The sequence below is a fragment of the Cetorhinus maximus genome, chromosome 2 (assembly GCF_964194155.1).
Source record: "Cetorhinus maximus chromosome 2, sCetMax3.hap1.1, whole genome shotgun sequence".
Classification (NCBI taxonomy): domain Eukaryota; kingdom Metazoa; phylum Chordata; class Chondrichthyes; order Lamniformes; family Cetorhinidae; genus Cetorhinus; species Cetorhinus maximus.
Genome location: NC_135880.1, coordinates 185054392 through 185081695, shown reverse-complemented (window position 1 = coordinate 185081695; position 27304 = coordinate 185054392). Strand labels below are relative to the sequence as shown.

At 45.9% G+C, this 27304-nt stretch overlaps 1 protein-coding gene across 1 annotated transcript; it reads right to left on the bottom strand.

Annotated features, from left to right (window-relative positions):
* Positions 1-1642: 1642 nt before the first annotated feature.
* LOC144691515 (Fc receptor-like protein 5) lies at positions 1643-18079 on the bottom strand. The gene is made up of 4 exons (XM_078559664.1): positions 18067-18079; positions 16701-17006; positions 15925-16215; positions 1643-2041 (listed from the first exon to the last, which is right to left on the bottom strand). Exons 1-4 carry the CDS (start codon positions 18077-18079, stop codon positions 1743-1745), a joined length of 909 nt encoding a protein of 302 aa, XP_078415790.1. The 3' UTR covers positions 1643-1742.
* Positions 18080-27304: the final 9225 nt, after the last annotated feature.

Here is a 27304-nt window from a genome sequence, read left to right as displayed (position 1 = left end):
GGCTCATATTATCTAAATGGAGAGAGATTGCAGAACTCAGATTTGGAAGGATTTGGGTGCCCTGGTCTCTGAATCACAAGAAGTGAACATGCAAGTACAGCAAGTGATTAAGGAGGCAAATAGAATGTTCTCATTTATTCCAAGAGGAATGGAACATAAAAGTAGGTTGTTTTGCTACAGTTGTATAGCACAGTGGTGAGGTCACGTCTAGAACATTTGTGTACAGTTTTGGTCTCCTTATTTAAGAAAGGATATAATTGCATTAGAAGCAGTTCAGAGAAGGTTCACTCGACTGAGACCTGGGTTATCTAATGAGGGAAGGTTGGACAGGCTGGGCCAGTATCCACTGGAGTTTAGAAGAATGAGGTGATCTTATTTAATCTCATTTAAACATATAAGATCCTGAGGGGAGTTGACAGACTAGAAGCTGAGAGGATTTTTCCCCTTGTGGGAGAGACTAGAATGACGGGACACAGTTTAAAAACCAGGGGTCTGCCATTTAACAGAGATGAGGAAAATATTTCTCTCTGAGGGTCGTGAGTCTGTGAAACTATCCTCCCCAGAGAGAGCTGAGGAGACAGGGTCATTGAGTATTTTTAAGGATGAGTTAGATGGATTCTTGCCTAACAAGGGAGTCAGCGGTTATCTGGGGAAGGCAGGAAAGTGGCATTGAGGTTACAGTCAGATCAGGCATGATCTTATTGAATGGCACAGCAAGCTCAAGACCGAATGGCCTCCTCCTGCTCCTAATTCATGTTCATATCATCGTATGTTTGGTAGATTTAAGAAAGAGTGTAATTGCATTCAAAGCTGCTTAGAAAAGGTTCACTTGACTAATTCCTGGAATGAAGGGGTTGGCTTAAGAGGAGAGTTTGAGCAGGTTGGGCCTGTACCTACTAGCGTTTAAAGAATGAAAGATGATATTATTGAAACATCCTGAGGGACTTGACAGGGTGGATGCTGAAATCATATTGCCCTTTGTGGGAGAGTCTGGAACTAGGTGGCACAGTTTAAAAATTAGGTGTCTCTCATTTAAGACTGAGATGAGGAGAATTTATTTTTCTCTCAGAGGATTGATAATCTGTAGAATTCTCTTCCCTAGAGAGCAGTGGTGGCTAAGCTCATGAATATTTTCAAAGCTGAGTCAGACAGATTCTTGATTGAAAAGGGAGTCAAGGGTTATGGGAGCAAGCAGGTAGGCGGAGCTGAGGTGTCAGTCAGATCAGCCATGTCCTTATCGAATGGTGGAGCAGACTAAGGGGGCTGAATGGCCTACTCGTGCTCCTAATTCTTGTGTGTCTTGTGTATTCTTAAATTAGGCAAGATTAGAAAATGCATTTGGAGTTCCTTTCTTTCCACACATGCAAAAGGAGCACAGGAAGACTCTGGAGTGCTTTGTAGGCTGATGTTGTGTATTTATTAGAAATCAAGCCAGTAGTGGTGTACTATGGGCTGTGATACGTGATTACCCATTTATTGCCACCATCTAAAATGTATTTCTCCCCACATTTTGATTTACTAACTTGGGAATCAAAGCAACTGTTTGTCTCTCAATGCCTCCGTCGACTGTAATGTTTCAGCCTGTGTACCCCGCAGCCATAGATACAAGGGCCAGTCAAGAGCTGAACTCAGAGACCAATTTGTGAGTATTATCCATTCTCGTTTTGAAACAAACATGAATTATTGAAAATATATATATTTTTTAATTCATTGAATAGACATATTACCAATCTCTGTTCCCTTTACTTGCCTGCTACAGTGATCATCTCAGGCTCGCTGAGTGGGGATTCTAACCATCTTGCTTTGATCGAAGTTCTGTATTTGCACTGGTACAACCCTCCTTGTTTTTTATTGGTAACCAGGGTCGTCCCAATGTTGTCCTTTGCAAAGAGTTGATGAGAGGACAGCAGTTCATTATTTCTATAAAAGTAGGTGATGCTGTGATATCCCCAGTTCAGAGTGCAGATAATGGTGACCGTCTCCCCTTCTAGATACACTCCAGTCGGTTGATCAAAAGATATCTCTGGTGACATTAGTGGTTCTGTGGCCAAAGAAATGCAACTAAAAATTGGGAATAAACCTTTAGATTTTCATTTATAGCTGAAGACAGTTAAATCAACAACGGTTGTATTTTGTTGACAAGAAGATCAGATCAATGACTAAGATTCCAAAAATGTGCCAATTCACAGTTTTGTCATTATAATCAGTAGAAATATAAAGGTTAAAAAAACCCCACAGCTCTGGATTCTACTTTCAATATTTAGTCCTGAAATGCCGCTGTCAGATACGAGTAGAATAAGGATAATTCACTGATTTGTTTTTCCCAATTTTGTTAGTTTATTTGAGGCACAAAACATGATAGAAAACTATGAATCAGGTAGAGTCATGCTCTTGACTTCACTCTTCAGCAGCACTGACCCACTATCTCTAAGCTGTCCTGATCCATCATTTTATTTCATCCTTGGTATCATCTGGTGCTTTAATAGAAAACTTTTCTCTTCCTTTCAGGTGTGAAGGGTGGAAAAAGCATCAACAACTCATGGGTCCAACACCGTTCTGGATCTTTTACCCCTTCACTTTTCTCTAATCCCATCCTTCTCCCAATCGCACCGCCAGCTGTGAATTCAAACTCCACTCTGACCTTCCTCTCTCTGACTCTGAACAATCTGCTGTTAGCAACTGCCTTAACTTCACTCCCTTATAACCCCATCTCAATAGATCTCAAACTCAGCATGACACTGAGCTTCCCCTTTATCCTCACTTCTTCACTCACTTCTTTAGCCAGCAGTCTTTCTGCTGCAACGTGGACAATTTTGTCCATTTCCACTATTCACCCTCTACCTGGATCCCACCCCTTGGCCTCTTACAATCTTTTCATTGAAGACTACTACCGTCTCAATTTCTCTGCTCCTCTCACTCACTCTAACCTTTCCCTCTCTGATCCTTGAAGCACTTTGTTCTCTGAACCCCAACAGTGTTATCAAATCTGGCATTGTTAATGTCTGGCCTATTGACCTTTATCTTTCAGCAGAAGCTGAATGCCAACTCTTGGACACTTCCTTCTGCCTCCCCTGAAAAATGACCTCACCACTGGAAATCAAGCCATTGTTTCCAAGACTGCTACTGACCTAATCTCCTATGAAGATCTTCTCTCCACTACCACCAACCTCATGATCCCTTTACCACAAACAACCAACTTCAACCTTCTTCCCAAAATCTACAAACTGGGCTTCTTTGGTAGGCCAATTGTTTCAGGCAGTTCCTGCCCCAGTGAACTGATTTCTTGCTATTTGGGTCTATTTCCTTCCTTCCCTTGTCCATCTCTTCCCACCTACATCTTTAACTCTTACAATGTCCTCCATCACTTTAGCAGTTTTCAGTTTCATGGCCCTAAACTTTCCCTTCACCATGGATGTCCAATCTTTCTATGCCCATCAGGGCGATCTGAGGGTTCTCTGCATCTTCCTTGAATGGAGGCCCAACCAGTCCACATCCAGCACCACCACCACCACCACCCTCCTTTAACTCTAGACACTGCGGGATATGTCAAACATTCTTTGCTCCTGTCCTACTCCTATCCTCTTCCTCACATTAATGACTACATCGGCGCCATTTCCTGCTATAGCCCTGAACTGGAAAATTTCATCAACTTTCTCGGAGTTTCATATGGTCAATTCCAACACTTCCCTTCCTCAACTTCTCTGTGTTATTTCCAAGGATAGACAATCAACCAATGTTCAGTATAAGCCCACTGACTCCCATCTTGTACTGGCTCACGTCCCACTTGATGGAAGGAGCATGTTCCACGTTTCTAGGTTCCTCCATTGCTTTTGCATCTGTTCTGATGACGCAACCTTCCATATTAGTTCTTATGTGTTTTTCTTTCCTTTTTTTCAAACAAGGGTTCCTCCCTCCACACCACTCTCACCACTATGGTTCACAGGGGCCTTCAACCATTTCCATTCCATTTCACACAATTTTGCCCTCAACTCTTCCCTCACTCACAGCATCATGATAGGCTTTTCCTTGTGCTCACCTTCGCATTCAATGAATTATCTTCTGCCATTTCTGCCACCTCCAGTGTGATGCTACCAGAAAATACCTCCTTCCCCTTTCACCACTTGCAAGGGACTGTTCCCTGTATGACTCCCTGATCGCCCCCAATCAGCGCTAACACTTCCTCCCCTTCCTGTGGCATCTTTCTATGCAAAGCACAGCAGGTACAATCTTCAACTTTGAACTCATCTTGCTGCACCACCAAGATCCCAAACACTCATTCCAAGTCAAAGAGAAGTTTACTTGTACTTTGTATACTGTATCCACTGTTCAAGAAGTGGTCTCTGCTATATTGGGGAGGCTAAATGCACATTCAGTGACTGCTTAGTGGGATACCTGCATTCAGCTTGTCTGTGTAACCCGCATCTTCCACACTCCTTTTATTTTATTTCCCCACCTTTCATCCACTCTGACCTTTCTGTATTTTGATGGAGATTAATATAAGCACAATAAACAGCACTAATTAGACACTTACAGCCTTCCAGACTCAAGCATGTGTTTACCAGCTTTATTTAGCTTGTTTTTCTTTGGAATGCAGCAGTTGGTAATTGTGCTATTCATATCTCACCTGTTTTCTTTCTTTACTTGTCCAACTACCATACTTCTGTCTTGCACCATCAATGGTTCTGTCATTTAATCTCTCCTCCCAAAGGCTTTCCCTTTGCACTATTTCCCATCTGCTCCCTCTCACTGATTCTGGACACTTGACTTGCCTACCCTTTCCCAGTTCTGATGAAACTTCATTGATCTGAAACATTCAGGTGAATTTTCTAGGCCCAATGGGGTCGGGCTGGGAGGCAAGAGAGGTGGCACTATAAGGAGACCAAGGCTGAGAACTGAACATCCAAAGTATTCGCTATTTAGGAAGGACAGGCAAAAAGGAAAAGGAGGTGGGGTGGCATTGTTAAGGATGAAATCAGTGCAATAGTGAGAAAGGATATTGACTCAGAAAATCTGGATGTAGAATCAGTCTGGGTGGAGCTAAGAAGCAACAAGGGGCGGAAAACATTAATGGGAGTTGTCTATAGGCCTCCATACAGTAGTGGTAAGGTATTAAGCAGGAAATTAGAGATGCATGTAACAAGGGTGCTACAATAATCATGGGTGATTGGGCAAACCAAGTGAGCAATAATATTGTGGTAGATGAATCTCTGGGGTGTGTACAAGATTTTTTTTAGACCAGTACGTTGAGGAACCAACTAGGGAAGAGGCTATCCTAGATTTGGTATTTTGCAATAAGAAAGGGTTAATTAATAGCCTTAAAAACTCATCAACACCAACACCCATCTAGGACCCTCCACCCCTGCCTGTCCCTCCGTCACCACCCCATCTTCCAATCCCAGCCCCAGCCGTGTATTCACTATACCCCCTGACCTTCCCCTCTCCGATGCTGAACGTTCAGTGCTCAGCAAAGGACTTAGTTTCATACCCTTACGCCCTCATCTCAATGAATTTCGGGCTCGGTACGATGCTGAACTCTTCTTCCGACGCCTTCGTCTCCGTGCTCACTTCTTTGGGCAGGAGTCCTCTCCCCGTTCAACGGATCCTTTTACCCACCTCAAATATTCTCCCTCCACCTGGACCCCTCCCTCTGGATTCTTACCTTCTCTTGATCTTTTCATTGAGAACTGTCGGCGTGACATTTGTCATCTCAATTTCTCTGCTCCTCTCACCCATTCTAACCTGTGTCTCTCTCTGAACTTACTGCACTCCGTTCTCTCAGGTCCAACCCTAACATTGTCATCAAACCCGCTGACAAGGGTGGTGCTGTTGTTGTCTGGCGCACTGACCTCTATCTCGCGGAGGCTGAGCGTTGACTCGCAGACACTTCCTCCTACCTCTCCCTGGACCATGACCCCACCACTGAACATCAAGCCATTGTTTCCAGGACTGTCACTGACCTCATCTCCTCTGGAGATCTTCCTCCCACAGCTTCCAACCTGATAGTCGCCCAACCTCGGACGGCCCGCTTCTACCTCCTACCAAAATTCACAAACAGAACTGTCCCGGCAGACTGATCGTGTCAGCCTGTTCCTGCCCCACAGAACTCTTTTCTCGTTATCTTGACTCCCTTCCCTCTCCCCTTGTCCAGTCCCTTCCCACCTACATCCGTGATTCCTCTGACACCTTACGTCACATCAACAATTTCCAGTTCCCTGGCCCCAACCGCCTCCTCTTCACCATAGACGTCCAATCCCTCTACACCTCCATCCCCCACCAGGATGGTCTGAGGGCTCTCAGCTTCTTCCTTGAACAGAGGCCCGAACAATCCCCATCCACCACTACTCTCCTCCGTCTGGCTGAACTTGTTCTCACACTGAACAATTTCTCCTTTAACTCCTCTCACTTCCTCCAAATAAAAGGTGCGGCTATGGGTACTCGCAAGGGCCCCAGCTATGCCTGTTTCTTTATGGGGTGTGTGGAACATTCCTTGTTCCAGTCCTACTCCGGCCCCCTCCCACAACTCTTTCTCCGGTACATCGATGATTACTTCGGTGCTGCTTCATGCTCTCGTCGGGACCTGGAAAAATTTATTAATTTTGCTTCCAATTTCCACCCGTCCATCATTTTCACATGGTCCATCTCTGACACTTCCCTTCCCTTCCTTGACCTCTCTGTCTCAATTTCTGGTGATAGACTGTCCACCAATATCCATTATAAGCCTACCGACTCCCACAGCTACCTCGACTATAGCTCCTCACACCCCGCTTCCTGTAAGGACTCCATCCCATTCTCTCAGTTCCTTCGCCTCCGTTGCATCTGTTCTGATGATGCTACCTTCAAAAACATTTCCTCTGAGATGTCTTCCTTCTTTCTTAACCAAGGTTTTCCACCCACGGTCGTTGACAGGACCCTCAACCGTGTCCGGCCCATCTCCCGCGCATCCTCCCTCATGCCCTCTTCTCCCTCCCAGAAACATGATAGGGTCCCCCTTGTCCTCACTTATCACCCCACCAGCCTCCACATTCAAAGGATCATCCTCCGCCATTTCCGCCAACTCCAGCATGATGCCACCACCAAACACATCTTCCCTTCACCCCCCCGGCGGCATTCCGTAGGGATCGTTCCCTCCGGGACACCCTGGTCCACTCCATCATCATCCCCTACTCCTCAACCCCCACCTACGGCACCTCCGCATGCCCACGCAGAAGATGCAACAACTGCCCCTTCAGTTCCTCTCTCCTCACCGTCCAAGGGCCCAAACACTTCTTTCAAGTGAAGCAGCATTTCACTTGCATTTCCCCCAACTTAGTCTACTGCATTCGCTGCTCCCAATGCGGTCTCCTCTACATTGGAGAGACCAAACGCAGACTGGGTGACCACTTTGCAGAAAACCTTCGGTCTGTCCGCAAGAATGACCCAGACCTCCCTGTCGCTTGCCATTTTAACACTCCACCCTGCTCTCTTGCCCACATGTCTGTCCTTGGCTTGCTGCATTGTTCCAGTGAAGCTCAACGCAAACTGGAGGAACAGCACCTCATCTTCCGACTAGGCACTTTACAGCCTTCCGGTCTGAATATTGAATTCAACAACTTTAGATCTTAAACTCCCTCCCCCATCCCCACCCCCTTCCCGTTTCTTCCCCCTCAATTTTGTTTTTTCCAATAATTTATATAGATTTTTCTTTTCCCACCAATTTCCATTATTTTTAAATCTATAACTGTAATACCCTGTCATCAGTCTTTCCACCCCACCCCCACTAGAGCTGTACCTTGAGTGTCCTGCCATCCATTCTTAATTAGCACATTTTCTAAGATAATATCACCGCCTTTAACACCCCTTTGTTCCTTTTGTCTGTGACATATTTTGATTATCAGCTCCTATCACTGCTTGCTTGTCCCTACAACCAGCAACCCCCAACCCCCCCAACTTCTCTCCACCGCCCCCACCCCCCCACCCCCCCACACCCCAACCTTAAACCAGCTTATATTTCACCCCTCTCCTAACTTTACTCAGTTCTGCCGCAGGGTCATGAGGACTTGAAACGTCAACTCTTTTCTTCTCCGCCGATGCTGCCAGACCTGCTGAGTTTTTCCAGGTATTTCTGTTTTTGTTTTGGATTTCCAGCATCCGCAGTAGTTTTTTAGTTTTTAGTTTTTTATTTTTATCTATGGTACAGTTTAAGTTTGTTATGGACAAATAAATCGACAAGTTGCAAAAAAATGTTTTGTATTGGGGGAGAGCGGAATTTAGTAAAATAAGGCAGGATCTGGACAAGATAGACTGGGAACAGCTACTTGTGGGGAAATCTACAGAGGAACAGTGGGGGGTGTTCAAAAAGGAAATGGGGAGGGTACAGGCTCAACATGTTCCCTCTAGGGTGACAGGAAGGAGTAACAAGCCCAGAGAACCATGGATGACCAGAGATATTCAGGTTACGATGAAAAGGAAAGGAGAGGCTTTTAGCAGGTACAAGGGAAGCAAATCAGCAGAGGCATTAGTGGAGTACAAACAGTGCAGGGTGGAGCTTAAGAAACCAATTAGGAGAGCAAAGAGAGGATATGAGAAAGCTCTGGCTGCTAAAAGTAGGGAAAATCCCAAGATATTCGATAAGAATATCAATGGGAAGAGGATAACCAGGGAAAGAGTAGGGCCCATAAGAGACCAAGGGGGAAATCTATGGGTGGAGCCAGAGGACATCGGTAGAGTGTTGAATGAATACTTCACATCCGTCTTCACCCAAAAGAATGTGAATGAAGGTATCAAACTCGGGGAGAGAGACTGCGAGGTTCTTGAGCAAATTGATATAGGGAGTGATAGGGTATTGGAGGTGCTGGCAGGCTTAAAAGTGGACAAATCTCCAGGTCTGGATGATTTGTGTCCCAGACTGCAGAGGGAGGCAGGGGAGAAGATCGCAGGGGCTCTGACCCAAATTTTTAATTCCTCTCTGGCCACGGGGGAGGTGCCAAAGGACTGAAGAAGGGCTAATGTGGTTCCGCTATTTAAGAAGGGTTGTAGAGATAAGCCAGGGAACTACAGGCCAGTGAGTCTCACGTCAGTAGTAGGGAAACTATTGGGGAAAGTTCTGAAGGAGAGTATCTATCTCCACTTGGAGAGGCAAGGTTTGATCATAAGGCCATAAGACATAGGAGCAGAAATTAGGCCATTCGGCCCATCGAGTCTGCCCTGCCATTCAATCATGGCTGATAAGTTTCTCAGCCCCATTCTTCCGCCTTCTCCCCGTAACCTTTGATCCCCTTACCAATCAAGAACCTATCTATCTCGGTCTTAAATACACTCAATGACCTGGCCTCCACAGCCTTCTGTGGCAATGAATTCCATAGATTCACCACTCTCTAGCTAAAGAAGTTTCTCCTCATCTCTGTTCTAATAGGTCTTCCCATAACTCTGAGGCTATGCCCTCAGGTCCTAATCTCGCCTACTAATGGAAACATCTTCCCTACATCCACTCTATCCAGGCCTTTCAGTATTCTGTAAGTTTCAATCAGATCCCCCCTCATCCTTCTAAACTCCATCAAATATAGACCCGGAGTCCTCAAACTTTCCTCACATGTTAAGCCTTTCATTCCAGGGATCATTCTTGTGAACCTCCTCTGGACCCTCTCCAGGGCCAGCACATCCTTCCTGAGATACGGGGCCCAAAATTGCTCGCAATATTCTAAATGTGGCCTGACCAGAGCCTTATAAAGCCTCATCAGCACATCCCTGCCTTTATATTCTAGTCCTCTCGAAATAAATGCCAACATTGCATTTGCCTTCCTAACTACCGACTCAACCTGAAAGTTAACCTTAAGAGAATCCTGGACTAGGACTCCCAAGTCCCTTTGCACTCCAGATTTCTGAATTCTCTCCCCATTTAGAAAATAGTCTATGCCTCCATTCTTCCTACCTAAGTGCATGACCTCACACTTGCCCACGTTGTATTCCATCTGCCACTTCCTTGCCCATTCTCCTAACCTGTCCAAATCCTTCTGCAACCTCTCCGCCTCCTCAATGCTACCTGTCCCTCCACCTATCTTTGTATCATCTGCAAACTTAGCCAGGATGCCCTCAGTTCCTTCATCTAGATCATTAATGTATAAAGTGAAAAGTTGTGGTCCTAACACTGACCCCTGCGGAACTCCACTAGTCACCGGCCGCCATCCTGAGAAGGACCCCCTTATCCCCACTCTCTGCCTCCTGCCAGACAGCCAATCTTCTATCCATGCTAGTACCTTGCCTCTAACACCATGGGCTCTTATCTTACTGAGCAGCCTCCTGTGCGGCACCTTGTCAAAGGCCTTCTGGAAGTCCAAGTAGATAACATCCATTGGCTCTCCTTTGTCTAACCTACTCGTTACCTCCTCAAAGAATTCTAACAGATTTGTCAGGCATGACCTCCCCTTGATGAAACCATGCTGACTTTGCCCGATTTTACCATGCACTTCCAAGTATTCTGAAATCTCATCCTTAATAATGGACTCTAAAATCTTACCAACGACCTAGTTCAGGCTAATCGGCCTGTAATTTCCCATCTTTTGCCTCACTCCCTTCTTAAACAGGGGGGGTTACATTAGCAATTTTCCAGTCCTCTGGGACCCTCCCTGACTCCAGTGATTCCTGAAAGATCACCACTAACGCCTCCACTATCTCTTCAGCTATCTCTTTCAGAACTCTGGGGTGTAATCCATCTGGTCCAGGTGATTTATCCACCTTCAGACCTTTCAGTTTTCCTAGCACCTTCTCCTTGGTAATGGCCACCATACTCACCTCTGCCCCACCGACTCACTTGAACTTTGGGGATGTCACTCGTGTCTTCCACTGTGAAGACTGACGCAAAGTACCTATTTAGTTCCTCCGCCATTTCTTTGTTTCCCACTATTACTTCTCCAGCATCATTTTCCAGCGGCCCAATGGCCATTTTTGCCTCTCTCTTACCCTTTATATAATCTTAAAAAACTCTTGCAATCTTCTTTTATATTACTGGCTAGTTTACCCTCATATTAAATCTTCTCCCTCCTTATTTCTTTTTTAGTTGTCCTCTGTTGGTCTTTGTTGGCTTCCCAATCCCCTGGCTTCCCACTGCTCTTCGCCGCATTGTATGCTTTCTCTTTAGCTATTATGCTGTCCGTGACTTCCCTTGTCAGCCATGGTTGCCTCGTTCCCCCCTTTAGTATGCTTCTTCTTCCTAGGGATGAATTTTTGCTGTGTCTCCCAAATTACTCCCAGAAACTCCTGCCTTTGCTGTTACACTGTCTTTCCTGCTAGGCTCATCTCCCAGTCAATTCTGGCCAGCTCCTCCCTCATGCCTCTGTAGTTGGCTTTATTCAACTGTAATACCGTTACATCTGATTCCAGCTTTTTCCTCTCAAATTGCAGGATAAATTCTATCATATTATGGTCACTTCCTCCTAAGGGTTCCTTCACCTTAAGCTCCCTTATCAAATCTGCCTCATAACACATCACTAAATCTAGAATTACCTGTTCCCTAGTGGGGTCCACCACAAGCTGCTCCAAAAAACCATCTCGTAGACATTCCACAAATTCCTTTTCTTAGGACCCACTACCAACCAGATTTTCCCAGTCTACCTGCATATTGAAATCCCCCATGATCAGTGTAACCTTGCCTTTCTTACACATCTTTTCTATCTCCTGGTATATCTTGTGCCTCACATCCTGACTACTGTTCGGAGCCCTGTACATAACTCCCAATATGGTTTTTTCACCTTTGCGGTTCCTCAACTCTACCCACACAGATTCTACATCATCTGACCTTACATCATTTCTTGCTATCGATTTAATTTCATTTCTTACTAACAAAGCAACCCCACCCCCTCTGCCAACCTGCCTATCTTTTCGATAGGATGTATATCCTTGGATATTTAGCTCCCAGCCCTGATCCCCTTGCAGCCATGTCTCCGTAATGCCCACCACATCATACCTGCCAATTTCAATCTGTGCCACATGCTCATTTACCTTATTTCGTATACTGCGTGCATTCAGATCCAACACCTTCAGTCCTGTATTTCCCGTCTCCTTTCTCATTGTCGTCCCTTTATCTGATGTGCTTGAAGTTAGATTCCTAGCCCTTTCCAAACACTCTGTCCTATTTTGTGTTCTGGAGACTTTAATAGCCTCTCCTGAGCTCTCCTTTCTTTTCAGTTTTTTCATAATTTTCCATGAAGTTGAATCCATCCCCCCACACGCTAACCTGCTGCTTTGTTTCCCATTAGTCATACTTCTTGGAGTTTTACCCTTCCCTTCCCCCCCACTTTCTAGTTTAAAGTCCTGTTGACCACCCTATTTACCCTTTTCGCTAGAACATTGGTCAGGGATAGTCAGCATGGCTTTGTCAGAGGGAGGTCATGCCTAACAAATTTGATTGAATTTTTTGAAGAGGTGACCAGGTGTGTATATGAGGGTAGTGCAGTTGATGTAGTTTATATGGATTTCAGCGAAACCTCTGACAAGGTCCCACATGGGAGACTTATAAAGAAGGCAAATGCACATAGGATACAGGGTAATTTGATAAGGTGGATTCAAAATTGGTGGAGGGTGATGACAGAAGGATGCTTTACTGACTGGAACCCAGTGTCCAGTGGCATACCACAGGGATCTGTGCTGGGTCCCCTATTATTTGTCATTTATATAAACGACATAGATGACTATGTGGGGGTAGGATTAGTAAGTTTGCGGATGACACAAAGATTGGCCGGGTGGTTAACAGTGAGGTTGAGTGTCTTGGGCTACAGGAAGATATAGATGGGATGGTCAAATGGGCAGATAAGTGGCAGATGGAATTTAACCCTGAAAAGTGTGAGGTGATACACTTTGGAAGGAGTAATTTGACAAGGAAGTATTCAATGAATGGCATGACACTAGGAAGTTCTGAGGAACAAAGGGACCTTGGCGTATGTGTCCATAGATCTCTGAAGGCAGAGGTTAGTGGGGTGGTGAAAAAGGCATTTGGGACACTTGCCTTTATCAATCAAGGCACAGATTACAAAAGTAGGGAGGTCATGTTGGAGTTGTATAGAACCTTGGTGAGGCCACAGCTGGAGTACTGTGTGCAGTTCTGGTCACCACATTATAGGGAGGATATGATTGCACTGGAGTGGGTGCAGAGGAGATTCACCAGGATGTTGCCTGGGATGAAACATTTAAATTATGAAGAGAAGTTGGATAGACTTGGGTTGTTTGCGTTGGAGTAGAGAAGACTAAGGGGCGACCTGATCGAGGTGTACAAGATTATGAGGGGCATGGGCAGGGTGGATAGGGAGCAGCTGTTCCCCTTAGTTGAAGGGTCAGTCACGAGGGGACATAAGTTCAGGGTGAGGGGCAGGAGGTTTAGGGGGGATGTGAGGAAAAACGTTTTTACCCGGAGGATGGTGACAGTCTGGAATGTGCTGCCTGGGAGGGTGGTGGAGGCGGGTTACTTCACATCCTTTAAAAAGTACCTGGATGAGCACTTGGCACGTCATAACATTCAAGGCTATCGGCCAGGTGTTGGTATATGGGATTAGGTAGGTAGGTCAGGTGTTTCTCACGTGTCGGTGTTGACTCGATGGGCCGAAGGGCCTCTTCTGCACTGGGATTCTGTCATTCTGTGAAAAAGTAGCAATCCTAAGGATTGGGAGCAGGTTAGAATTCAGCAAAGGAGGACCCAGAGATTGATTAAGAGGGGAAAAATAGAACATGAAAGTAAACTTGAAAGGAACGGAGAAGCAGACTGTAAGAGCTTCTATAAGTATGTAAAATTAAAAAGATTAGTGAAGGCAAATGTCCAAAACTGGAGAACAAGGAAATGGCAGAGCAATTAAACAGCTTCTGTCTTCACGGAGGAAGATACAAATAACTTTCCAGAAATGTTAGGGAATCGAGGGTCTAGTGAGAAGGAGGAATTGAAGGAAATTAGCATCACTAAAACACTACTGCTGGAGAAATTAATGGGACTGAAAGCTGATAAATCCCCCGGGCCTGATAATCTATATCCCAGGGTATGAAAGGTGATGGCTATGGAAATAGTGGATGTGTTGGTTGTCATCATCCAAAATTCTGTAGACTCCAGAACAGTCCCAGCAGATTGGAGGGTAGCAAGTGTAACTGTACTATTTAAAAAGGAGGGATCAATAAAACAGGAAATTACAGACTGATTAGGCTAACACCTGTAGTCAGGAAAATGCTGGGGTCTATTATAAAGGATGTGATAACAGGACACTTAGAAAATATCAACGGGATTAGACAAAGTCAACATGGATTTATGAAAGGGAAATCGTGTTTGACAAACCTGCTGGAGTTTTCTGAGGATGTAACTAGCACAATAGATAAGGGAGAACCAGTGGATGTGGTGTATTTGGATTTTCAAAAAGCTTTTCATAAAGTCCCACAAAAGGGGCTAGTGTGCAAAATTAAAGCACATGGGATTGTGGGTAATATATTGGCATGGTCTGAGAATTGGTTAGCAGACAGGAGACAGGAAATAGGAATAAATGGGTCTTATTCAGAGTGGCAGGCGGTGGCTAGTGGGGTACTGCAGGGATCAGAACTTGGGCCCCAGCTATTCATATTGTACATCAATGATTTGGAATGAGGGAACCAAAGGTAATAATTCCAAGTTTGCTGATGATGCAAAACTTGGGGAATTGTGAGTGGTGAGGAGGATGTTAAGAGGCTTCAAGGCGATTTAGATAAGTTGAGTGAGTGGGCAAATATATGGCAGATGCAGTATAATGTGGATAAGTGTGAAGTTATCCACTTTGGTAGGAAAAGCAGAATGGCAGGGTATTATTTAAATGGTGATAGATTGGGAAATGTTGATGTACAAAGGGACCTGGATGTCCTTGTAAACCAGTCACTGAAAGCAAGCATATAGGTGCAGCAAGCAGTTAAGAAGGCAAATGGTATGTTGGCCTTCATTGTGAGAAGAATTGAATATAGGAGTAAGGATGTCTTACTTCAGCTGTACAGGGTCTTTGTGAGACCATAACTGGAGTATTGTGGGCAGTTTTGGTCTCCTTATCTAAAAGAGGATCTACTTACCATAGAGGGAGCATAGCAAAGGTTCACCAGGCTGATATCTGGGATGGCAGGATTGTCGTATGAGGAGAGATCGGGCCGACTAGGCCTCTAATCATTGGGAGTTTAAAAGAATGAGGGGATCTCATTGAAATGTATAAAATTCTGACAGGGACGGACAGACTGGATGCAGGGATGATGTTTCCCCTGGCTGGAACAAGGGGTCACAGTCTCAGAATATGGAGAGACCATTAAGGACTGAGATGAGGAGAAACTTCTTCACTCAGAGGGTGAGCCTATGGAATTCTCTACCACAGTGGGCTGTGGAGGCCAAGTCACTGAATATATTTAAGAAGGAAATAGATAGATTTCTGGACTCTAAAGGCATCAAGGGGAATGAGGAAAGTACGAATGTATGGCGTTGATCAGCCATGATCATATTGAATGGCGGAGCAGGCTCGAAGGGCTGAATGGCCTATACTCCTGCTCCTAGTTTCTATGCTGGGTCTTGCAAGTCTGATCCTGGTTTCCTCAAAAAACCTCACCTTCTCTTCAAGAACACCTTGCTATTGAGGGACCCTCATCCTGGATTTACAGTCTCAGCACCATCCACCGTTAGCGCTGGCTCTGCCAAGATTGTTGAACTACTGATCCTCTGGGCAGGCAGGTACTATCCTGAATTGGATGGTAGCCCTGGCAATGGCCTGTTAATAGGCTGCTGCTGGTAAAATGGCACCCAGGATTCCGCCACCTGCCTTCTCCTACTTTCAGCCCTGCTGCAGGACCCGAATGTTCCCTGTAAAATTCAGCCCAGTAAGTCTGTTTCTCTCTCCACAGACATGGCCAGACTTCTTGATTAATTCCAGCATTTTCAGTTTTTATTAAAAACAATCTCTGTTCTCCTACACTTACCTGTTACTGTTAGAGTCACAGCCCTGCTTGGCTGGGACAGTAATTGTCTTTTTCCGATGAACGTCCGGTACCGACATTGGTACCTCCCCCCTTCCTTTCGACTGGCAATAGTGAATGTGCCAGTGTTAGCCTTTGTGAAGATTTGATGTGAGGACAGTGGTTTATTATCTCTGTAAAAGTAGATTGGATGACGATATTCCCTGTTCACAGTGCAGGTAATAGTAACGGTCTCTCCCACTTGATACACCCCAGTTTGTTGATCAAGTGATATCCCTGGAATCGTTGGTGGATCTGTGGTAAAATGTATGAAAAAATCAATTAGAAAAAGCAGTGTTGATTTTCATGTACAGTACAATGCTGATTGTGCTGTGTTGAGGGGAATTTGAACACATCAGTTTTCTTGAGATCAATCAGTTGGAAACCTGAAAGCGAATAAGCCAGGGTTCTATTACCAAAATCCCATCCCACCCATGAGCACAGGAGACATGAGGCACCATCCGGCTGTAAGTGTCTCTGTGCTATCACTGCTCCAACCAGCACTCCACTCTTATTGTTTAGACATTTCAGGAATAACATTAATCTATGCTGGTTTTGAATTGGATCTTATTTAACATTCCCACATCTCCGGAAAAAAGAGTCTAGTGGATATAATACATGCTGCCGATTTGCTATCACCACTTTTACACCATGCCGAGTATCAATTTCAGTGTTGGGCATGACCTGAAATCAAATATTATCTGATAATCTTAGTGATAGAAAATAAAAAAAAAACTTACCCACGACTGTTATCTTAACGGTATCACTTCGCCCAGAGATGATCTCCTGATCTGACACTTCATGTTTATAAACACAGGAATAATCTTCTGACCCAGTCCCCAGTAAATTCGTGATGTTAAAGGTAACTCCAGATTGCGATGACTTCGCTGTGTCCGTTTCGATTGGTGCATTTTGGTCTCTTCTGTACAAATAGAAACGGCTGCCTAAGTATGAAGAGGGCGCTTCACAGGTTACCGTGACTGATTCACCTTTCACAAATTCTTGGTCCCGGCGGCTAGAGGATATTGTCGGTTTGGAAGGAAAAACTGTAAGTACAGAGAGGAAACACGTCATTAAATATACAACTTATTGTATCATATGCCAGCAGACGACAGCTGTGGTTTTTGGGTCTGGTGCTTGCTCTATGCTTCTGCATATAGGTTAATGCAGAGTAAGAGTTGACAAAGGTGTAAAATAATTGGACGATGCGACCCCATGGCATCTGCCAAATAAATGCCACTGTAACCATCTTCCTGAGCAAGTTATACCACACTAACAACGTGGATCTAATGATTTCGCCAGGAAGGTTCGATGTGCTTAGCAAAGTGCCCAGATACATTGTCGCAACATGCAATTGCCTTTCCATTATTGCGTTCATTATTCGCTAGGCTAAGTTTGAATGTCGTAGTTTCACGATGACCAAGATGGGACTATAAACTCTGTTCAAACTTCAATGTCACCAGGAGCGAGTGCTGCAGCATGGGGCGAGACCATTTTAACAGCTCACACTCTGGGTGGTGATGGAGAAGGATCCCTTACCTTTCCCCAATATGCTCCCTTCAACCAAACCAAGAATGGTAGATGAACTGGTTGGTTTTCCACTAACGTGTTTCGCAACAGCAGTCAGTAAAATTCTAAACCAAGCAATCGGCCGTGGAATTCTTTAGTGGATCCCGACCATGCAAACACAATGTTGAGATTTGAATTCTTCTCGAGAACACTGCAGATCCAATATTGGAAATCCCAAAGTACCTGAAACAAGTTCTTAATGGGGTTCCAAACAAAGATACATTTTGAATGTTTAGATGGTGGATAAAATGCTGGTTTGGCCAATAGAAGCCAAACACAATCCAGCCCTCATTGTTACAGAAATCCAATCAGAAAGTGCTGGAAAAACTCAGCAGGTCTGGCAGCATCTGTGGAGAGAGAAACAAAGTTAACGTTTCGAGTCTGTCTAGCTCTCCCGGGCTTCAGTTTTTCCAGCACTTTCTGTTTTTATTTCAGATATCCAGGATCTGCAGTATTTTACTTTTATCCCATGGTTACAGGGACCTCCAAAGAGTTGAGAAATATTAACAAAATATATCAGTTACATTTCATATGTACTTTGAACAGACATATTGATAAACTCTATCCCTGTAACCTACCTGCTGTCGTTATCTGCACAGCCTCACTGAACTGGGACCATAACCACCTACTTTTGACAGATGTTCCATATCGACATTGGTACCTCTCTCCCTGGCTTGTACCGGTGACTACGAATGTTCCAATATTGTGTGTTGTGTTTATTTCACTAGACGACAACATACGGCTGTCTCTATAGAAATAGAAGGCTTCATCGGAGTATCCGCTCGACATAGTGCAATTCATTGTGACCATTGCTCCTTTCAAATACACTGCATTGGGTTCACCAAGACATAAGGTCGGCTTTCTTAGTGGATCTGTGGCCAAATAAACAACAAATACATTTACTAATATATCTTTAACTTTGAAGGCTAGGAACTTAACGTCGATTCCAATGTTTGAAGAGAAGTTTTTGTATAAACGACGGAAATTCCATAAGAGCTCATGTGAAAATCGTGCAAACATGCGAAACATAAAAATACATTTCTGCTGATATTTCCGAAATTTGATTTAATCCACAAATTAAACTGTGGGGAGCGAATAAAAAGAAATGAATAAACCTGAAATTCCCATTTCTGCTAAGGTAGTGTTGGCTTATATTGCAGACTGGAATGAACACCTCCTTTAAACCCTGAACAATCGCAACACAAACAATCAGTATGGTTTGCAGAAGCGAAAATATTGCTTAACCAAATCTTGCTTCAAATTATTGAATTTGTTGACGAGGTAACAAAGAGAGTAGACAATGATGCTGTAATAGATGTGACTTATCTAGATTTTAAAAAGGTACAATAAGGTGCTTTAAAATAAGCTAATAGACTAACAAATAAAGCCACAGAAAGTGGAATCGGGGATAAGCGGCAGAATGGATTTGTGGTAGAGAGGCTTCAAGCAGAGAGTGTGAATTGTTATTCAGAATGGCAGAAGGTGGGAAGTGTTCTAAATGGATCAGTGCTGGGACTGCTGCTGCTCATAATTTACACTAAATATTTGGATTTTGGAATCAAAAATGTAATTACTAAATTCGCAGGTGACACCAAATTGGGGTTGAAGTTGAAGTTGAAGTCAATACTGAAAGGGACCGCAAATTATAGGTGGACAGTAATGGCCTCGCAGAATGGACAAATAATTGACAAATGAATTCCAACATAGATAAACACTAGAAAGCAGACTTTGGTCAGGTGACTAGGAAGATCATCATGCTTACCTGGCAGGGGAGAGACCATGATCATGGTTCTGCTAGGGCAAGGTCGTGAAGCAAATGCTATAACCAATCGAACCCCATACCATGGGGTATCAAACACCGTCCGAGTCACGGTGAAGGACAGCGAAGAAGGAGCACCTATGGATCGGGCCTTCTTCGCCAGGAGGATCTTGTTAAAGGTGTGTGGTTTTGAAGCTGCGGAGATCTACACCCTGCAGGACTTCCCCAGCACCGGATATTTTGATGTGTCGTTCAAGCGAGTGGCAGACTGCGTCAATCTCCTGAAGGTGTTCGAGGAGAAGAGAGACCTGCCGGAGATGAAGATCCTGACGGCGGAGCCGCTCTGTGCTCTGCCGTTGCAACGGGACCGGGTAGTGACTGTGCATCTCTACAACGCCTTCGTCCCTGTCGCCGACATGCTCACCTTCCTCACCAGGTACTTCGATAAGGTTGGGAGCTGCACCGAGGTTAGAGACGATTTGGGGATCTGGACAGGCAAACGCCAGTTTAAAGTCACGCTCAAGACCGACGGTAAGGGAGCCATCTTCCACCCTCCTTCCAGATTCGCTATCGGGGGAAGCCGTGGCTACCTTGTCTACGCTGGGCAACCCAAACATTGTCGCTCATGCAGCAAGGCTGGTCATGTGGCGGCAAACTGCAGCGCCTCCCTCTGCAAGAACTGCAAACAGGAAGGGCACCAGACAAAAGACTGCAAACAGGCTAAGTGCTGCAACCTGTGTGGCGAGGCAGGCCACCTCTACAGGACCTGCCCCAAACGCTGCCGTACTTACGCACAGGCAGCCAAAGCCAACGAGGGGGAAGCAGAAGAAATGCTTCGTGTCACTCCAACCACCAAGGCCCCCAGGGAGCTCAACGGGACAAAGGAGGACACAGAGAGAGACAAGGTGGAAGAAAAGATTGAGGCAACAGAGAGCCAATCAACAGCACTACCCCCTGAACCTCCCACTCCTCAGGACAGCGAATCAATGGAGGAGGAGGAGGCAGCAGCGAAAAATCAGCAGGGGGAGTGGCAGACGGTGAAGAGAGCCAAAAGGAAGAACGGGCTAAGAAGGAACCAAGTCACTTCCCAGACAAGTGGCAAGAGGCGTCTCCCATCCGACATGGATGACAAAGGCAGCAGTTCTTCGGATGAAGAAGTGCCAGGGCGGCACCGACAGAAGAAGCGGCAAAGCTCTAGGGAGTTGGAGGACGAGACACCCGAGCTCCAGAACATTGGAGACAATGAGGAGACCAGCGCACCCCAACTTTGCCCACAACCCGAAGAGGCCAGTGCACCACAGCCCCAGGAATCTGGGAGCAGTGAGGTGATCAGCGCACCCCAGCTCCAGGAAGCCAGGAGCAGCAACGCCCCAGAGGGGGTGAGGTTTGGAGAAGCTTCTCCAGCAAAGGTCATCTCAAACCCCGCTCTCTGCACGGACCTCGAGATGCCACCCGAGCAGAACACCGCCAATGAGGATTTCTTCAGCCCATCCAAAGTGAAGGAATTTGAGCTCACTATGGGTATGAAGGAGCAGACTAAAGGTCTGGGACTCTCGGAGACAATGGGTTTGGTAGGAGAATAAATGCTTTAAAATGGGTTTAAAGATTGTACCCATAAATGTGCGTAGCATTAAATCTACTATGCAATGTGTTCCGACCTTGGACTACCTTGCCAAGGTCAAAGCTGACCTGTTGTTTCTGCAGGAGTGTGCGATACCGCACCTCAGCTCCTACAGGCAATGGTCATGATGGTAGTCCCACGGGCCATCGATCTAGTCGGGCGGAAACGACTCTCGTTCCTCCAGCCTGGGTATTCTGCTGCGGGGAGGCAACTTCACCGTCTCTGAGGTTAAGGAGGTGGTGGGCGGGCGCCTCCTCGTAGCAGACGTAATGTACAAGAATGCTTCACTCCGGTTAATTAACGTGTACGGCCCATCACAAGGGGCCGAGCGGCTGGCGGTTTTTCAGCAGCTCCCACTGCTGCTGGCGACCTCCAGGCTGGTCATTCTGGGCGGGGACTTCAACTGCATCATCGTTGCGGCTGGACGATCCAGCAGGGCTGACAGCAGATTGGACGCTACGTCCAGATCCCTGATGGAAACAGTTAAGGATGCCAAGCTGCACGACGTCTTCAGCAACCCTGCAGACGGAGCGCAGTGTAGATACACCTGGTCGCGGCCAGAGGGGTCCATCCGTTCCAGGATAGACTTCCTGTTTGAGTCCCGTGCATTTGCAGTCAGATCCATCGATGTCAAGCCGGTGTTTTTCTCTGACCACTGCCTCCTACTGGCTGACTGCCACTTAGAGAAGGACCAGAGGGTGGGCAGGGGGGCATGGAAGCTAAATGTGCAACTGCTGACCCCAGAGAACATTGAGGAGCTCAAGAGGGATTACAAAGGTTGGAGAACCGTGAAACCCCTCTTTGAGTCCCTGACACACTGGTGGGAAGCGATCAAGGGAAACATCAAGAGGTTTTTCTTCCTCAAAGGCACCCAGAAATCTAGAAAGGAACAGAGGGAAATGTCTCGACTCCAGAAAAACATGCAGAATCTGCTCCGGCTGCAGTCGATGGGGGTCGATGTCAAGGAGGAACTCCAAGAGGTGAAGAGCCAGCAAGCCTCGCTCTTTGCCTCGGAGGCCTCCAAGTTCATCTTCCGTTCCAGAGTCCGCTCCGTGGAGCAGGATGAGACGTGCTCACGTTTCTTCTTCCAAAAGGTACACAGAGAGAGCTCTGTGATCAGCAGCCTGAAGGAAGAAGACGACTCAGTAAAGTCATCGCAGTCCGACATTTTGAGGATCAGCAAATCCTTTTATGCCGATTGTATGACGTGAAGCCCACAGACAGCACGGCCTCCCAGTCCTTCCTGTCCTCTATCACGGAGGTCTTAGACAACAGTACATGGGAGAGCCTGAAAAACCGTTAACTCCTGATGAACTGACTAAGGCCCTTGAGTCCTTCGAGAAGAGTAAAACTCCCAGAAGCGACGGCTTGCCGGCGGAGTTGTATTCGGCTCTGTGGGACTGGATCGGCCCAGACCTGCCAGAAGTGTACGAGAGTATGCTCCTGGCCGGTAGTATGTCAGAATCCATGAGGAAAGGCATCATCACCCTCATCTACAAGCACAAGGGGGAAGGGAGGAAATTAGAAATTGGCGACCCATTTCACTGTTGAATGTGGACTATAAGATTCTGTCCAAGGTCATCACCAATCGGGTCAAATCCATTCTGGAATTGGTGATCCACCCCGACCAGACCTGCACTGTGCCGGGCAGGAAGATCTCTGACAGCCTCGCGCTGCTCAGGAATACGATTGCCTATGTACAGGACAGGGGTGTGGATACCTGCCTCATCAGCTTGGATCAGGAGAAGGCCTTTGACAGAATATCGCACACCTACATGGTGGATGCGATCTCCAAAATGGGGTTTGGGGAGGGAATTCGAAATTGGATCCAACTGCTCTACCCTAACATCAGTAGTGCAGTCTCAATCAATGGGTGGGAAACAGATAGCTTTCCGATTAAATCTGGAGTCAGGCAGGGCTGTCCTCTCTCGCCTGTTCTTTTCGTTTGTTGCATAGAACCCTTTGCTGAGTCCATCAGGAAGGATCCGGGCATAAAAGGAGTGACGATCCCAGGCAGTGGAGGCACTCAGGTCAAAGCCTCCCTGTACATGGATGATGTCGCCGTCTTCTGCTCGGATCCGCTGTCGGTGCGCAGACTGATCCACATCTGTGACCAGTTCGAACTGGCCTCGGGAGCCAAGCTAAATCATGGGAAAAGCAAGGCCATGTTCTTTGGGAACTGGGCTGACCGATCCTTTGTCCCCTTCACCGTCAGGGCTGATGGCCTGAGGGTGCTGGGGATATGGTTCGGAGGGACCAGGGCACGCGTTAGAAACTGGAAGGAGCGAGTGTCTATAGTGAAAAGGAAATTGGGCATGTGGGAGCAACGCTCCCTCTCCATTGCGGGTAAGAACCTGGTCATCAGGTGTGAGGCACTCTCGCTGTTGCTGTACGTGGCGCAGGTCTGGCCCATTCCACACTCCTGCGTGATGGCGATCACTCGAGCCATCTTCTGCTTTACTGGAGGTCGAAAATGGATCGTGTCTGCAGGGACGCGATGTACGAGCCTCTAGATAAAGGGGGAAAAAAACGTGCCCAACATTGCCCTCATACTGATGGCCACCTTTGTGTGTGGCTGCATCAAGCGGTGCGTAGACCCTCAGTACGCAAACACCAAGTGTCACTACGTGCTGAGGTTCTACCTGTCCCCGGTGTTGCGAAGGATGGGTCTGGCCACGCTGCCGCGGAACGCTCCAAGTAGTTGGACCGTGCCGTACCACCTGTCCCTCGTGGAAAAATTTATGCAGAGAAACACCTTTGACCACAAGTCCACCAGGCAGTGGTCGGCACGTAACGTCTTAGAAGTCCTGAGGGAAAAGGAGAGGGTGGATCCTGTGGGATGGTTCCCTGAGCAGACTGTCAAAATCATTTGGCAGAATGCCTCATCGCCAGAACTTTCCAACAAGCACCAAGACGTAGCTTGGCAGGTGGTGAGAAAGGTCCTCCCCGTCAGATTCTTCCTACATGCCAGGAGTCTCACCCCCTCGGCACGTTGCCCTCGAGGTGGCTGTGGTGGGGAAGAGACCGTTGTTCACCTCCTTGTAGATTGTGCCTTTGCAAAGAAGGTCTGGAGAGAGATGCAGTGGTTTCTGTCAAGGTTCATCCTGAGCAGTTCTGTGACACAGGACTCTGTGCTCTACGGGCAGTTCCCAGGGACACACACCGAGACAAACATCAACTGCAGCTGGAGGATCATCAACTCGGTGAAAGACGCTCTTTGGTCTGCCCGAAACTTGTTGGCCTTCCAGCGCAAAGAGTTGTCCCCGACTGAGTGTTGCAGACTGGCACATTCCAAAGTCCAGGACTACGTGCTGAGGGACGCACTAAAGCTTGGGGCAGCTGCTGCAAAGGCGCAATGGGGAAGGGTCGCTGTCTAAGACCTTTCTGCCACAGTGCACCGAGGGACTGGGAACTGTTTAAATCCCCTCGGGCTGTACAGCTCAAAATGAATGTCTGCAAATGATTGTAATATTGTTTGTACTGATGCATCTGGTGATACATGTTGTAAAAGTTGAACCTGATTGTACCTTTGTAATGGTGTTTCTGAAATGGTTTGGAATGTGGTTGAAGATATTTTATGAATAAAGTATATTTTTGCAAAAAAAAAGGAAGATCACCTATTCCTTGGAAGTTGCAAGTCTGATTGCTGTAGAGGAACAAACAGATCTCAAAATACAAAACACAAACCAGTAAGTTGCATGAAATGTTACCATAAAAAAGCAAACCTAACACTAAGCTTTATTTCTGGAGGAATAGAATCAAGAAGTATGGAAATTATGCTGAACCTGCCTCGAACTTTGCTTAGACCACACTTAGAGAACTGTGTGCAGTTCTGATTGCCACGTTATAAATGGTATAGAGGCACTGGAGAGGGTGCAGCAAAGATGTACAATGATGCTTAGGTCTATATCAGGAAAGAATTGGCACCCAGGGTCTCTGTTGTCATGAAAAAGGAGGCTGAAGAGTGGCTTTAAAAAGTCTTTAAAATTCTGGAAGATTTCAATGCAGTGGATACAGAGAGTGGGGAACATTATAACTAATGGCCACCACTATAACATCATCACCAGGAAATCCAATGGCAAACTTATAAGAAACTTCTTTACCCAAAGTTTGGTAAGAGTGCGGAACTCACCACTACAGGGCGTGGTTGCTGCAAATAGGATAGATACATATAAAGGGAAGTCACACAAGCATAGGAAGAGAAGGGAATAGAGTGTTATGGCAATGGATTTGGATGAGGAAAGATAGAAGGAGGCTCAAGTGGAGCATAAATATCAGCATGGACTGGTTGGGCAGAATGATTAGTTTCTTTGCCACATATCCTATATGTCTGTGTAATCCTTGGTAAATCATGGAGATGACTGTTAATGGGTCATAAATATGGAATAATTTCAGGGGGACAATGCCCTCTAAAGTTCCGCTTGTGATGAACAGGTACTGAATGTTTTTGTGGGCAACCGAAAAGACAAAAAACATCTCAGGAGTAGTTGAAAATCTAAAGGCAAAATGGTGGGAGAAACTTAGAACATTCATTATCACTAGAGAAAAAATAGTTGGCATACTAATGGGATTAAAGGCTGACAAATTCCCTGGACTGGACGGCCTGCATTCTAGGGTCTTAAAAGAAGTGGCTGAAGAGATAATGGTGTATTAGTCCTTAGTAAAATTCCATGGATTCTGGAAAGGTCCCAGCAGATTAGAAAACTGCAAATGTTACACCTTTGTTCAAGAAAAGAGGAAGACAGAAAGCAGGAAACTACAGGCCAGTCAGCCTAATGTTTGTCATTGGGAAAATACTAGAATCCATTATTAAGGAGATACTAGAAGGACATTTAGGAAATTATAATACAATCAGGCAGAGTCAACATGGTTTTGTGAAAGGGAAATTATGTTTGACAAATTTATTAGAGCTCTTTGAGGATATAACAGGCAGGGTGGATAAAGAGGAACCAGTAGATGTAATGTATTTGGGTTTCTAAAGAGCTTTCAATAAGGTGCCACATAAAAGGTTACCATCCATACAAGATAATAGCGTTTGGAGAGGGTCGTGATATAACAACATGGAAAGAGGACTGGCTAACAAGCAAGAAGCAGCCAGAATAAAGGGCCATTTTCAGGTTGGCAAGCTAACTAGTGGAGCGCTGTAGGGATCAGTGCTGGGACCTCAACTAACTACTTACAATCTATATTAATGACTTGGATGAAGGAGCCAAGCATAATGTGGACAAACTTGCTGATGATACAAAGGTAGGTAAGAAAGCATGTTGTGAGGAGGATACAAAGAGTCTGCAAGGGGACGTAGATAGGTTATGTGAATGGGCAAAAAATGGCAGATGGAGTGTATGGGAAACTGTGGAGTTATTTAAAGCAGAGTACTGCAATAGAGAGGGATCTGGGTGTCCTTGTACATGAATCACAAAAAGCATGTAGGTACAGCAAATAATAAAGAAGACGAATGAAATGTTGGCCTTTATTACAAGTGGTTTGGAGTATAAAGGTAGGGAAGTCTTGCTACAACTGTACAGGCATTGGTGAGTCACACCTAGAGAGGGTGCTGTGTGTAGTTTTGGTTACTTTACTTAAGGAAGGACAGAGTTGCACTGGAAGCAGTTCAGAGAAGCTTCACTCCACTGATTCCTGGGATGAAAAGGTTTGTGTTATGAGGAAAGGTTGAGCAGGTTGGGCCTATACTCATTGGAGTTTAGAAGAATGAGAGGTGATCTTATTGAAACATAAGGTTCTGAGGGGACTTATTAGAGTAGAAGCTGCGAGGGTGATTCCCCATCTGGGGGAAACTAGCACAAGGGGACACAGTTTTAAAATAAGATGGAGATGAGGAAGAATTTCTTCTTTCAGAGGATCACGAGTCTTTGGAATTCCCTATCCCAGCCAGATGTACAGACTGGGTCATTGACTACATTCAAGGATGCCTTAGATAGATTTTTGATTGACACGGCAGTCAAGGGTTATGGGGGACAGGCAGGAAAGTGGAGTTAAGGCCACACTCAGGTTAGCCACAACCTTTACTGACCGGCAGAGCAGGTTCGAAGGCCAACTGGCCGACACTTGCTCCTGTTTCTTATGGCCAGGATTTTATGTCCCCTCTAGCCGGGCAGGATATGGCAGGATATTCCAGTTCCACAGAAACAAATGGGGATGTAAATGCCTTTCCACATCTGCCGGTGGAGGTGGGGGGTCAGTAAAACCCTGGCCTGTGTTAATTTGGAATGATTTTGCACAGCACCCACAGATACGATGGCCCAAGCAAGGAGAAACCCCACCAACACTCGTGTCACCAGATCTTTCCTTTTCTTCCCTTAAAATATTAGAATACTCACAGACACGAAGCGAGATGCTGTGCCCACTTTATTTATCCTCATCGCCAGTTGTAATAA